This window comes from Canis lupus, chromosome 20, assembly GCF_011100685.1.
Source record: "Canis lupus familiaris isolate Mischka breed German Shepherd chromosome 20, alternate assembly UU_Cfam_GSD_1.0, whole genome shotgun sequence".
Taxonomy (NCBI): Eukaryota; Metazoa; Chordata; class Mammalia; order Carnivora; family Canidae; genus Canis; species Canis lupus.
Window position 1 is genome coordinate 45,642,596 of NC_049241.1, and position 14,064 is coordinate 45,656,659.

Sequence of the window (14,064 nt, forward strand, 5' to 3'; positions counted from 1 at the left end):
CCTCCCCCTTCTTACTAGCTTTGGCCATGGTCTGACCCCTCACCCCACCCACCACTGTCCAACTCCCCACCTGGCACCCTCAGTCTGGCCCGGATTGAGCTTGCTGTGAAGCATCAGCCTTGGGGTTGGGGGGAGGTGAGGCTGAGCATGTGACTGGTTGGGGGGAGGGGGGAGCCGGAGCCTGAGATGACAAGGAAGGTGGCCTGGGGTGGGCAGTGAGGATTTGGCAGGGGGGGGGGGGTGCACGCCCCAGTAGTGGGGTGATGGGGGGGTCTCCAGGCCTCTCTGTCCCCTGAGCCTCAGTCACTTTCCACCCAGTGCCAGGTAACCCTGATTAACCTTGGATACCCACCCCTGACTCCCCCCTTCTTCCCCCTATGCATGGGGTGCTCAAGGTGTGGGGAGCTTTCTGAGGGGCAAGGGAGGGGCCTGGTGGGGGTGCTGGCGGTCACAGGTCCCCAGGCCCCACAGGATGCCCTTTCCAGAACCACAGAAAGAGGGACAGGGACAAAGCTTTTAGGTTGCCCCTTCAATGACCCACCAGAACCAATCAATCAGGGCATCGTGGTGGCCACAGAGACACACCTTACCCAGGCTCAAGCAGACTAGGGAATTTGTGGGCCTGGAACGGAAAGATTAAGGGCTGTGTCGACATCCATAATAGCTGGATCTGCGGTCTTGGGCAATGTCATTGGTCACTGATCTCTGCTGAGACATCTGTGACGAAGGCTTTCCCCTCGTTGGGCAGAGACAGACTTGCCAGCTTAGCACCAAAGACTCTGTTCTCAGAGTTATGGCCAAAGTCCCAGGGCTAACTCTGATTGGCCCAGCACGGGTCACATGACCACTCCTGAGCCAATCATTGCAACAGTGGGCAGGGCATGACCTGACTGGGCAGCTGTGGTTATTTCGCCATGTGTGCAAGATGGAGCCCCTAGGCTTAAGATTCTTGACGCTTGAGATTCTCTATGGAAAGAGGAACAGCCTTGAGGCAGGGAAAATAAAGATATCCCTACAAGCTGTCGCTTCAGAAGAAGTGAGGACTCTGGGTCAGGTTCTCACAGTGTTTTGGAGAAGCAGTGAAGGAGCCTGTGTGGCTGCAGCAGAGTGAGCAAGGGTGAGCGTGGACAGAGGTGACGCGGGAGAGGTAATAGTGAGGACGCACTGGGAGGGACACTGCAGGTCACCAAAAAGACTTTGATTATTTCAGAGGGATTTGGAAGCCACGGAAGTGTTTTGACCAGAGGAGGGAAGTGTGCTAACCTAATAGGATTTTCTGTGGGTGGTGTATGGAGAGAAGCTGAGAGGAGGATTTGGGGGACAGGGTATGGGTTACTGCAATAGTCCAGGCGTGAGATGATGGGCGATGGAACCAAGGAGGTGGGTCAGATTCTGGATGTATTTTGAAGATAGAGCCAGCAGACTTTTCTAGTATGTACTTAGAGAGGGAGTGAAGACCGAGAAGGGAGTCCCAACAGTTTGAGGATTGAAAGAGAAGGTGACAAAAGAGTGTGAGAAGGAGCGGCTAGTGTGTAGGAGGAGAACCTGAAGAGTGTGGCATTGGTGCAAGCAAGAGGAGAAATGAGGCCCCGGAAGCCAGGATATGTAAGATGAGGACTGAGTTTTGACAACGTGGCTGTCAGCAGAATGAGAAAAATGGGGGGGGGGGGGGCAGGTGCATTAAGCTCAGAGAAGTTAAGAGAGCTGAGATCACGCAGCAAGGTAGTGAAAGGCCAGACCCCAGCATTCTTGGCCTCCTAAGACCATTTGCCATCCCTGCCCCACCCTCAGTGCCACCCTGTCAGGGCTGATGACCTGGTGCCGCCAGCACATGGTGGGTGGGAGGCGGTCCAGGTCCCTTAGAGTGGGTGGGAAGAATGGAGCTCATGCCAAGCATCCTCCCCTTCCCCGCCCAGGCTCGGGTGTGGAAGACCCCGTGGGTGAAGTTTCAGTCCACGTTGAGCTCTTCACTCATCCAGGAACCGGGGAACACAAGGTCACTGTGAAAGGTGAGTAGTCTGAGTTGGAAGGGGGCATGGCTTCACCAGGATTCACTAGGTCCTGTGACAGAAACCAAACTCAAACTAGCTTAAGCAAGAAAAACATTTTTCATTAAAAAAAAAAAAAAAAAAAAAGTTTTCATAAAACTGAAAATTCCAGAAATAAATTACCTTCAGGCATGGCTGGATCCAGAGGCATGGACAGTGTTATGGGACTTAATTCCACCTTCCCCATCTTTCAGGTCTGCCTTCCTTTTGTTGGCTTTTATTTTTTTTTATTAGAACACAGATTGAGCTGTTTCATAAGCCCTAAAATAGCAATGGCTTAAACAAAACAAAATAGAATGAAGTTTCCTCTGAGGTAACTCCAAGAACAGTCATCCCAGAGCTGACAGGGAGGCTTCACAAATTTGGGGGCTCCTGTCATCTTATGTTGCACTTTCACCCCCAATATGCTTTCCTCCTCTATAGGGCACCAAAGAACTCAGTACCCACCAGCATCCCAGCCAGCAGCTGGGAAGGAGAAAGTTAAGCCCATTCTCCCTGCCTTTTAAGCTACGATCTGAAAGTTGTACAGATCACTTCCTTTCACTGAAATTTCATTGGCTGGAACTTAGTCATATAGCCACACTTAGCTATAGGAACATTCTAGGAAATGTATTATTTCAGACAGACTTCGAAAACCACAGCTTCGTACCTTACCTTACCCTCTACTTCCCCTTCACAGTCGTGGCTGCCAATGACCTCAAGTGGCAGACTTCTGGCATTTTCCGGCCATTTATCGAGGTCAACATCATTGGGCCCCAGCTCAGTGACAAGAAACGCAAGTTTGCAACCAAATCCAAGAATAACAGCTGGGCCCCCAAGTACAACGAGAGCTTCCAGTTGTGAGTCTAAGGATGGTTTGGGGAGCATGGGGAGGGGACATCCTCCTGGGTGACCTCAGGATCCACCAGAAGAGGGATGTCTGGTGGCCAGTGATACTTGGGTGCAGGAATGAGAGGGGTCACATCCTAGGTGAGGGCACTGGGAAGGAAGGCACCTTAGTGCAGGAGTGACCTTGGTGAGGGGATGGGATGAGTAATCACTTTGGAAGACAAGCAGTGAATGAAATGTAACATGTTGATGAAGCTTGTGAAGAGGAGAGGAAGTCTGGGCAGAGGGGGCCTGTTGGGCACAGCCATTTCTGGGGCTGGAGACTCAGGTCTGGTTAAGGGCCATGAGTGGTCATGATGCGGCAAGGAAGGTGTGGGTGAGGTCTCGGGGGCATCAGGGCAGGTCTGGAGGAGTCACCGGCAGGGGACAGGAGTGGTGTGGTCCAGGGCTAGGGATGCCTGTCCAGTGGGTGAGAGTGAGGTCACATCCATGTGGGACTTCCTGGTGAGCATAGTCGGAAGCATCAGGGCCCCAGAGGAGCAGATGACAAAGCACAAATGCGTCTGATCAAGGTGTTACTTGGGGTGGGCAGATATTTGGATCAGGCGCAAACCTCACTGGGGCAGGTTATGTTGGGAGGTGTTCTTGGGGGACAGAAGAGCAGAGGGGTAGGGGGGCATGAGAGCTGGGAGAGGACAAGAAGAGGGCTCTTGGTGAGAGGATTTTGGAGGGGTAGGACAGCTGATGCAATGCTTGGGAGCAGGGGCTTCCTCTAGTAGCGGCGCAGGTATCTCCTGGGGTGGGCGGAGTACAGCGGACGCGGTGTGGGCGTGGCCCTCCAGGGCAGGTCCCCTGGGGACAGAGGCCAGCATTGGGGACAGAACTTGGGGGCTGGGGAAGGCACACTGGAGTGTGTGTGGGGGGGAGTTCACTCGTGATGAGGCATGAGGCAAGTCGTGTGGAGAGAGCACCTGAAGGGTAAGAGGTGTGCTAGGGAGTATGGGGGAGGGGCCACGTCAAGGAGAGAGCTTGGGTTCAAGGGGGAGCCCGGTAAAGGGGCTTCTGGGCGCGGTATCTGGGTTAGGATGGTGGGAGCAGCAGCTCATCCGGCCAAAGGTGCGGGCGCCCATATCACGGGGCGGAAGCCTGGTCTAGCCAGGGGGTCTCGGAGGTGTCACCTGGGTGGGGGCGTGGCTTGGCCTGGGGCTGGCAGTAGGACGGTGGGGGTGCTGTCGGCTAGAGATGGGGTGGGGGGCAGAGGGGAGGAAGGAGAGACAAGAGATATTCCCGAGGGGGGCGGCAGAGGTGCGCATCCGGAAAGATGGGCGTGGCCCCGCTCTGGGCGCCCCGGGGGCGGGGCCACCGGGGCGGGGGGCGGGGCTGTCCTCACGCCCCGCCTCCCGCAGCACGCTGAGCGCCGACGCGGGCCCGGAGTGCTACGAGCTGCAGGTGTGCGTCAAGGACTACTGCTTCGCGCGCGAGGACCGCACGGTGGGGCTGGCCGTGCTGCAGCTGCGGGAGCTGGCCCAGCGCGGGAGCGCCGCCTGCTGGCTGCCACTGGGCCGCCGCATCCATATGGACGACACGGGCCTCACAGTGCTGCGCATCCTGTCGCAGCGCAGCAACGACGAGGTGGCCAAGGAGTTCGTCAAGCTCAAGTCGGACACGCGCTCCGCCGAGGAGGGCGGCGCCGCGCCTGCGCCCTAGCGTGGGGCGCGCGGGCGGGCAGCGTTGCGCCTGCGCACGGGGCGGGGCGACGTCTGCGCTGGGGCCTCCCAGAGGGCTCTGCGGAGGGCTGGCTGTGCCTGCGCCCTTGACCTCGCTGCCCCCTCTGGGGAATTGTGAACGGACGACGCCCCGCCCCCTCGAGAGGCCACGCCCTCGGGCGCGATGAAGGAAGAAGCCACATCCCCTACTAGAAGCCAAGTCCCCAGCGCCTAGGGGACCTTTGGAGCTGGGATGGGAGGAAGTCCCGCCCCCTGTGGAGGAGGCCAGGTCCTGGGGCTCTGGTACGGGGAGGCCCTGCCTCCTGTCCCCTGGAAAAGCCATAAGATGGGTCCCCAACCCCTGGGGCCCAAGACCAATTGCCAAGTATGGAACTCTCAGCTCCCTCGAGGGGCGGGCCCTGGGCGAGGGGCGGGGCTTCCTGGAGCGCCCCCTGGGGTGGTCTAGGGGTTGGAGGCACTAGGATGCAAGTTGGAGGGCCCAGGTTGGACCAGAGTGTCTTTTCATGTTTGTGCAAAAAATAAACGGGGAGGGAGGGTAGGATGGGATTTCAAAAGCACATGCGCCCTCGGGCGCCCAAACCCTGGGGGCCAAGTGGATGGCTGTGAAGCACCCGCGCTGCCCCCACTTCCCTATGGGGGTTTGCCTCTCCTGTTCCCCCAATATACCCCATCCTCATATCATAGAGTTCAATCCACCCATTTAACAGATGGCAAAACTGAGGCCCAGAGAGCTGCTTGAGGCTTTGCCGAAGGTCCCAGTGCCATACCCTCTCCCCACTCCCTTTGGCCTGTGTGCCCCATTTAAAGGTGGGCTGAGATCGGATGACCGACACAGCTCCCCATTGCTGCTAACCCCTCCTCAGGGGACCTCCCCCAATCCTTACAAGGGATGGGGGTTCTGGGCCAATCCTCCACTGCCCCCCCTCCCACGTCTGGCTGCCAAGTGAAACCCCTGCCCTCAGCCCTTTCCCCCTGGGACCCTGTGGGGCGGTTCCCTGAGAACTCTTGACCTCCCACCAAAAAAAAAAAAAAAAAAGAGGGAGGATTTGGGATTCCCTGGACCCAGGCAGTCCCCGAACCTCTTCTCCGGGCAGGCAAGAAAGAGACCAGAAACTCTAGGTGTGTGTATATGTGTGTGTGTGTAAATACACAAACATGCTCGGAGCTTAGTCTCCAAAATCTCATTCATTCATTCAAACACCATGCCACAGGATACCCCCGGTGGGGCCTCTACCTGCCTAAAGCTCTTCCTCCAGCAGGCAGTAGTGGGGCGATCTGGCCAGAGTCAAGTTTCCCCATTTTAGTTCATGCAGGCAGAACCTTTTGGGAAAGTTTGTCATGGCTTGACTTTGCTCAGAATCTGCTTCTCCATGTTGGACAGGAGCTCGTGTGCCATTTTTTTTTTCCCTGCCAGATTAGCAAGTACAGGATTCTCTTGTGCTGGGAAGAAACTAAAACAGGGGTGAGGTGAGGAGTAGCTGGTCTCCTGGAGTGGTAAGGGCTGTGTCAGACGGGAAAGCAAGGGAGGGCTTTCTGAGGAGGTGAGAAATGAGAAGGAACCACCCATTCGAGAGAAGAAAGCTCCAAGCAGAGGGAACAGTAGGGGCAAAGGCTGAGGTGGGCAGGCTTGAAGCACAGTGAGGTCCATGTGGCTGAAGAGGGGGACAACAGGGAGGAGGTGTTGATGTCGGGCAGACCTGCAGAGATATCAGACCAGGCAGGGCCCTCGGGAGTTTTTACGCTAAGAGACTTGGAGAGCTTCAGGAGATTTTAAAGCCGAGGAGGGTCTGGATTTCAGGTTTTAAAACCTCCATCTGGCCACCTTATGGAGAATGGACCAGTGCAGTTTGGGGGAGAGACAATGTGCTTTTGGGACACTGAAATTAATTCCTGGAGGGATTTTAGAAGATCTATTTTAAAAGAAAAAAATAAACCCACCCCTTAGATGAGCCCTGGGCCACTGGGTACAGTTGTCCCGTTGTGCACTGCCCAAGGGTTTGACACTTCTAAGGAGGCCATGTGCAAATCCTAGGGATTGAGAGTTGTATTTTTATATTGATGGTTTCCTGGCACTATTTTGTAAGTTACCCAGAGGTGCTCTACGTCCTCTGGATTTAGGCAGGTTCAGGTACCTGAAGGTTCTGAACCAGAGATTAAGATGCAAGTTCTCCTACAGGTAGGTGGGGGAGGGGCAGGGCCAGGGGCAGGTTGGGAGGTGGCAAGGAGGGAGCTTAGCATCTCTCTCACATGAACTGAGAGGCAGATTTTAAGTTCGGACCATCCATGAGGTAGGTAGGAGTGAGGTGGATAGAGGATTCGGGTTGAGAACACCAGCAACACCCAAAGGGGAGGTAATGTGACCTGGGGTGAGCCCTGAAAGATTTATGGATGACCAGTAGGAAAAGAGAAGAGGGAGCTGAGCTTTTCTCTGAAAGAGCAAACTTATTTCCCAAAAGAGTCCTTGGGAATCCCTGGTCAAGGCCTGCCAGTGTGTGTGTGTGTGTGTGTGTGTGTGTGTGTGTGTGTGTGTTTGTAGTTCCCCAGCGCCAGCCCAGGCACATGGAGGGAGCTTCAGGGAGTATTTGTTGAAAGACTTTTTCTGACTCCCAGGCTAGAACTGTTTTGGAAATTTCCTCCCTCTTCTTTCCCCCAGAGAACTCCTATTTATCCCTCAAAACCCATCACAAATATCCTCTCCCATAGAAAACCCTCCCTGCTCTTCCTCAGGACTTCCCCAGCCTCTGTCCCCGATGCCTGGGGGCTAGGGGTATCTGCCATAGTCCCCGTTTCCCCCAGACTGGGGATGTGAGGCCTCTAGAGGGCCCTAAGTTCACCTAGCACAGACTGGGTACAGGAGGATGATAGGGAAGGTATGCCTAGTTGAAATACGTCTTGGGGTCGGGGGTCCACATGCGTGTCTATCCATGTCTGTTCCTAGCAACCTTCCCCTCCCACATAGACCTGGGCACACAGAAGGTGTTCCAGCCAGACTGTGGCTGAGTCACAGGACACGGCGTGGAGAGAGGACGAGAGCAGACGAGGAGACAGGGAAGGAGTCTAAGGGGCTGGAAGCCTTTGAAACTAGGACGTTCCTGTATTGGAACAAGGCTCAGAGAGGAGCAGGGTCTTCCGCAAGGCCACTCTCCGCCTCACCTGGGGTACCCCAAGCTCTGAGCCTTGGTGGGGTCTCAGGGTTGCATTTAGACCTCATTTCATGCCAGGAGCTGGCCCTAGATTTCCATGGTCAGAGAACGGAGGAGGTACGTTTGGCCCATGGTGGGGCAGGGAGAGTGCGACATTTGAGGGGCATCTTGGACAGAGTCGATCCCGTCTCCCTGTGCGCCCACCCCACAAGAGGGACAGTGTCCCAGAGTAAGGACACGAAGAGAGAAGAAGAGGGAAGGTTGGAGAGAGAGAGAAGGGGAAAAATCAGGAGGGTGAGATCATCCCCAGGGAGACCTTGAGGCGGAGAGAGAGACTCAGAGATGGGGAGATGCAGGAACAGAGGGGAAAATGAAGCTGGGGATCTAGAAGGAAGAGGAACCCACCGTTCTCTCTGGCTCTCCCCGTCCATCCTGGAAGGATTTCTGTAAAAGGAGCAGGTGCCTGGCCGCGACCGCAATCCCTCTCAGGCTCCAGTCTGAAACCTCACCGTGCCCCCATCAGAGATGCAAAAAACTTAACACCCAACTAGAAATCTTTGGGACCTCAGAGACCTTTCTGTCCCCCACACCCTGCGCTGTTCATTTTGCAGATGGGGACACCGAGGGGCGGGGCAGAGCAGGGACAGCCCAGAGTCGCCCCAAACTGCTGCCCCGGTGGAGCGGGAGGGGAGCTCACTGGGGGTTTGGTTCGGATCACGACACCGTCTGCCCCCCCTGAACATCCTTTCCTAAGAATTGTCAAGGACCAAAGTCGTCTTCGCTGACACGTGTTGCTTTTCTCTTTGCCTTTTTTTTTTTTTTTTTTTTTAAAGAGAGAAATCAAGTTGACGCTGTCGAGTAAGACCTCTCCCGATTGCCCGGCCCCCGCCTAACCATAGTGGCTCTCTTGAGGCACAGGTCACAGGCGGAGGTCCCCCCCTCACCCTTCGCTCCCATGCATCCCAGGCCATGCAGCCAGGGGGACTCACACTTCACCCCTGGCCCCGGCCCCCTGGGAACCCCCCCCCCCAAACCCGGCCACGCAGTCCAGGGAGGTTCTTCCTCCACACACCTTCTCTTAGCATGTGATTGCAAATGTGAAATCAAATGCTGTTTGTTTGTTTGTTTTAACTCCATCCCGTTGGTCTGGCATCTGCGCAGATGCCCCCATTTCTCTGTAAATATGTGACTTGGAACAAATGTTTAAAACCAACGAGAAGTGGTCATGAATGCATGGTGTTGAGATGTTTTGCACTACTCCAACTTTTTGGTCTCTGTAAAAATATTTTATTAACAGCAGACATTAAAAAAAGAAAAAGCACACAGCCTCAGATGCGTGGTGGCTTCCTTGCATCCCCATATTGGCGAAAAAACTCACATTGCCCTTAATACCCGCAGACGCTGTTGGACACACTTCCTACCCATGAACGCAACTCATCCATAGGTAGCTTCGTAGAAGAAAAAGGGAGACCCAGAGAGGTGAGGTATTGGGGGGGGGCAGAGGGAGCCAGGATCTGAACCTAGGACTTTCGGCAGCTGTTGCTCAGCTCAAGCAAGTTGGGACATGCTCGTAGTCAACCTACAGCCCCATGTGTGTCCGTTTTGTTTTGTTTTTGCTTTTCTCGGCTTAAGTATAAATTTATTGAGAATTCCTGGGCTGGTGGTTGTCGCCTCCCAATGTGGAGGGAGGACTCCACACTAGGAAATTACTCAGAAATCACACTGTCCCAACACTTCTGGCCAACATGGGAAGGAGCAAAATCGTTCCCCACCCCCCAAATTGGTCAGGCTTTTGTTCATCCAAGAAGGGGTGGGATGACAGATGCAGAAGGGACCATCACATGGATGGGGGTGTGCAGGACCCCAAGCTGGCTCCTCAAAACCCAGGGGAGGAATGCCTGGGTGGCTCAGTGGTGGAGCATCTGCCTTTGGTTCAGGGCATGATCCCAGGGTCCTGGGATCGAGTCCCGCATCAGGCTCCCTGCATGGAGCCTGCTTCTCCCTCTGCCTGTGTCTCTGCCTCTCTCTCTGTATCTCTCATGAATAAAATAAAATCTTTAAAATAAATAAAATAAAATAAATAAAATCTTTAAAAAAGTCTTTTCTTAAAAAGAAATTACATTCAGCTGCAGAAAAATTAAGTTTTAATCTTTGCATCTTTATTTTTTTTAAGATTTATTTTTATTTATTTATTTATGATAGACATAGAGAGAGAGAGAGAGAGAGAAGCAGAGACGCAGGCAGAGGGAGCCATGCCGGGAGCCCGACGCGGGACTCGATCCCGGGACTCCAGGATCGCTCCCTGGGCCAAAGGCAGGCGTGAAACCGCTGAGCCACCCAGGGATCCCCCTCTTTGCATCTTTAAAATTAAGAAATGAGATTCTCACCTGCTACATTAAAACAAACAAAAAACCAGGTGGGGACCAGGGTGGCACTAGGCTGGAGCTCTCTGAGCACAGTTTTGGACTAACAACCAGAGAAGAGCTAGAGTAGTAAGGATGGGGCCAGGGGTTGAGACCTTTCACCCCAACCTGCTCACCTTGGAGGAGCCCTGAAGAATGCTGGCTATACCCAGGTGCACAAGATCCACACAGGGAGCCTGATGTGGGACTCGATCCTGGGACTCCAGGGTCACGCCCTGGGCTGAAGGCGGCGCTAAACCGCTGAGCCATCCAGGGCACCCCAGATTTATTTATTTTAGAGAGAGAGAGGGAGAGCATACAAGCAGGAGGGGCAGAGGGAGAAAAAGAGAGAATCTCAAGCAGACTCTGCACAGAGCCGGACACGGGGCTCAACCCCACAACCCTGAGATCACGACATGAGCCAAACCAAGAGCCAGCTGCTTAACTGAATGAGCCCCCCAGGCACCCCTCGAGCTGAATTTAGTTTCTGTTTTGAGCCCCCATCCCTCCAGGGAGCAGAAACGGCATCTCACTCAGCTCAGCGTTCCCTCTTCCCTCGGGGGAGATTCAAGGATCCCCCGGCCCAAGATCTGGGACCAGGGGTTTTCCATTTGAGTGGCCAGGGCAGGGGCCATGAGATCCACCACCTGTGGGAGTGGCTTCACTGCCTCTTAGCTACAAATAACGGCAGAAAAAAAATGACAAACAGGACTACAAGTGATCAAACCTCGGGGGTGACCTATACCCAGAAATTCTCCTATGAGTACACCCTCCAGAGAGTCTTGCGTGTGGCTAAGGAGGCTGGAAGCAGCCTCCAGCTGTGGGGACAGATGAGCCAGGGCTGTGAGCAAGGTGGCAGAGACACAGCCCACCAGGGGCCCTCGCGTCCTTGCTGACTGTGCCAGGGAGCAAAGTGGCGTGACTTCTCCTTCTCCTCCTCCACCTCCTCCTCCTCTTCCTCTTCTTTTTAAGGATTTTATTTATTTATTCATGAGAGACACACAGAGAGAGGCAGAGGGAGAAGGAAGCTCCATGCTGGGAGCCCGATGTGGGACTCGATCCCCCGACCCCGGGATCACAACCTGAGCCAAAGGCAGCCGCTTAACCACTGAGCCCCCCAGGCGTCGCTGCAGTGCGACTTTTGCATAACTGCTCGCTCCCTGACCCAGGGGACCCGGTTTGTTCCCCACTTGCTAGGAAAGGTGCTCTGCCCACTGGCCCACTGTGGGCTCCATCGTGTCCCTCTGGAGCCACTGAGTCTCCTGGTCAACACCACACCTGGGGGCGAGGGACAGGCTGACCTTTGCCCTTCTGTCTGGAGGGAGGGAGGCTTTTCTCTGACAAAGGATGAGAATGAATGTTAGACGTTTGATGTTGACTGAAAAAAAGAAAGTCTTCTACATCTTCACAGAGCATGAGCCGTGTCGATCCAGCCCAACAACTAGCTGTATATATTTCCACACAGATATATTTCAGGATACATAGGTGTGAATAATAATAATAATAATAATAATAATAATAATAGGCGCCTGGGTGGCTCAGTGATTAAGTGTCTGCCTTCAGCTCAGGGCATGATCTCAGGGTCCTGGGATCTAGCCCCATGTTGGGCTCACTGCTCAGTGGGGGAGCCTGCTTTTCCCTCTCCCTCTGCTGCTCCCCCTGCTTGTGCTCTCATTCTCTGTGTCAAATAAATAAAATCTTAAAAAAAAGATAAGCACAAAATTAAGGATTAAAAAATTGAGAATTCTATCTCATACCATCAAGATGACTCCTATCAAAAAACCCAGAAGGCAGCACGTGTTGAGGATGTGAGGACATTGGAACCCTCGTGTTCCGCTGGTGAGAATGTAAGATGGTGCGGCCTCAGTGGAAAATGGGAGGGAGAGTCCTAAAAAGATTAAAAATAGAATTACCAAGTGACCCAGCAATTCCACTTCTGGGAATATCCTCTAAAGAATTGAAAGCAGGAAAAAAAAAAAGGAATTTAAAGCAGGGTCTCGAAGAGGTACTTGTTCACTCCTGTTCAGAGCTTCATTGTTTACAATAGCTGAAACATGGAAGCAAGCCAGTGTCCATCAACAGATGGACGGACAAGCACAATGCATCTTGCCCACACACGAGAATATTCTTCAGCCTGAAACAGGAAGGAGATTCTTTTTTTTTTTTTTTAATTATTTTATTTATTTATTCATGAGGGACAGAGAGAGAGGCAGAGACACAGGCAGAGGAAGAAGCAGGCTCCACACAAGGAGCCCAATGCAGGACTGGATCCCAGGATCCCAGGATCACAACCTGGGCCAAAGGCAGACTCTCAACCACTGAGCCACCCAGGTGCCCCCAAGAAGGAGATTCTGACCCAGACCACAGCATGGATGAACCTTCAGGACTCTATGCTGAGTGAAAGAAGCCCATCACCAAAGGACAAATACTATATGATCCCACTTGAAGGAGGTCCCTGGAGTAGCCACATCCACAGAGGTCCGTAGGGGCCAAAAGTAGAACCGTGGGCACCGGGGGCTGGAGGAGGGAGAGGGAGTTTGTGTTTAACGGGGACGGAGTTCCAATTTGGGAAGATGGAAAAGTTCTTGAAGTGGATGGTGGTGACGGCCGCACCACACTGAATATACTCAATGCCATGCGATTGTCCACATGCATACGGCTATGTTTACGTTATCTGAATTTCATCTCAATTTTATTTTATTTTATTTTTATTTATTTATTCATGAGAGACAGAGAGAGAGAGGCAGAGACACAGGCAGAGGGAGAAGCAGGCTCCACGCAGGGAGCCCGATGTGGGACTCGATCCCTGGTCCCCAGGATCACACCCTAGGCCAAAGGCGGCACTAAACCGCTGAGCCACCTGAGCTGCCCTCAATTTTATTTTTTAATTTCTTAAAAAGATTTATTTATTTATTTATGATAGAGAGAGAGAGAGGCAGAGACACAGGCAGAGGGAGAAGAAGGCTCCATGCCAGGAGCCCAACGCGGGACTCGATCCCGGGACTCCAGGATCACGCCCTGGGCCAAAGGCAGGCGCCAAACCGCTGAGCCACCCAGGGATCCCCTCATCTCAATTTTAAACATTAAAAAGAAAAGCAGGGGATCCCTGGGTGGCGCAGCGGTTTAGCGCCTGCCTTTGGCCCGGGGCGCGATCCTGGAGACCCGGGATCGAATCCCACGTCAGGCTTCCGGTGCATGGAGCCTGCTTCTCCCTCTGCCTGTGTCTCTGCCTCTCTCTCTCTCACTGTGTGCCTATCATAAATAAAAAAAAAAAGAAAGAAAAAAAAAAAAAGAAAAAGAAAAGCAGATGACGAGAGGGTCTCAGGCCTCCGGACCAGAGTTTGCCCACCTCTGACCTAACCCATTATTCAACTTGCCCTCCGGCTTCTCCTCACCTCTCCTAACTGGAGGCTAAACTCCAGCACCGTCCTCATGCTCACCCCACCCTCCACTATCCCTGAACCCCTGGTCTCAACCTTACCCTCCCTCCTGCTCTCGCCTTCTACCCAAATCCCTCCCCTGCTTACGCACACCCCCTGCTACCATGGCAGGATCGCCCAGGGAACATAAACAAGATAAACAGTTTCCTGGAGGGTATAACACAATTATGTGATTCATGATCTACGTAGGATTACATTTCATTACATAATTTATTATATCGCATGATAATTACTGTGTTCCTAATCCTGCAATTACATATAATAGGTTCCACGATTATGCATCCTACAATTACACAATCCCTCTTACCATCACCATAAAGTACAGTCATAAATGAGGAGGAAGTGGTGGGTTGACATCAGAACCCGCCCTGATCCAACCCCTTTCCAGGCAGAGGCTGCAAAGCTGCAGCCGCGCTCACAGACTTTCTTGCAGCTGGGCACGGGCTCAGGCCCACCCGTGGACATGCCTGGGGAGT

At 53.5% G+C, this 14,064-nt stretch overlaps 1 protein-coding gene across 8 annotated transcripts in view; it reads left to right on the plus strand.

Annotated features, from left to right (window-relative positions):
• UNC13A (unc-13 homolog A) overlaps positions 1 to 5,598 on the plus strand; it is a 61,417-nt gene extending 55,819 nt beyond the window's left edge. For 6 of the 8 annotated variants that reach the window (XM_038566890.1, XM_038566894.1, XM_038566896.1 and 3 more), the window contains 3 exons: positions 1,917 to 2,009; positions 2,728 to 2,887; positions 4,283 to 5,598. In XM_038566890.1, coding sequence (XP_038422818.1) covers positions 1,917 to 2,009; positions 2,728 to 2,887; positions 4,283 to 4,583 — 554 coding nt within the window. In that variant the 3' untranslated portion in view covers positions 4,584 to 5,598. The remainder of the gene's footprint in view (positions 1 to 1,916; positions 2,010 to 2,727; positions 2,888 to 4,282) is intronic. The other 2 variants (XM_038566893.1, XM_038566897.1) reach the window with 1 other exon arrangement.
• Positions 5,599 to 14,064: the final 8,466 nt, after the last annotated feature.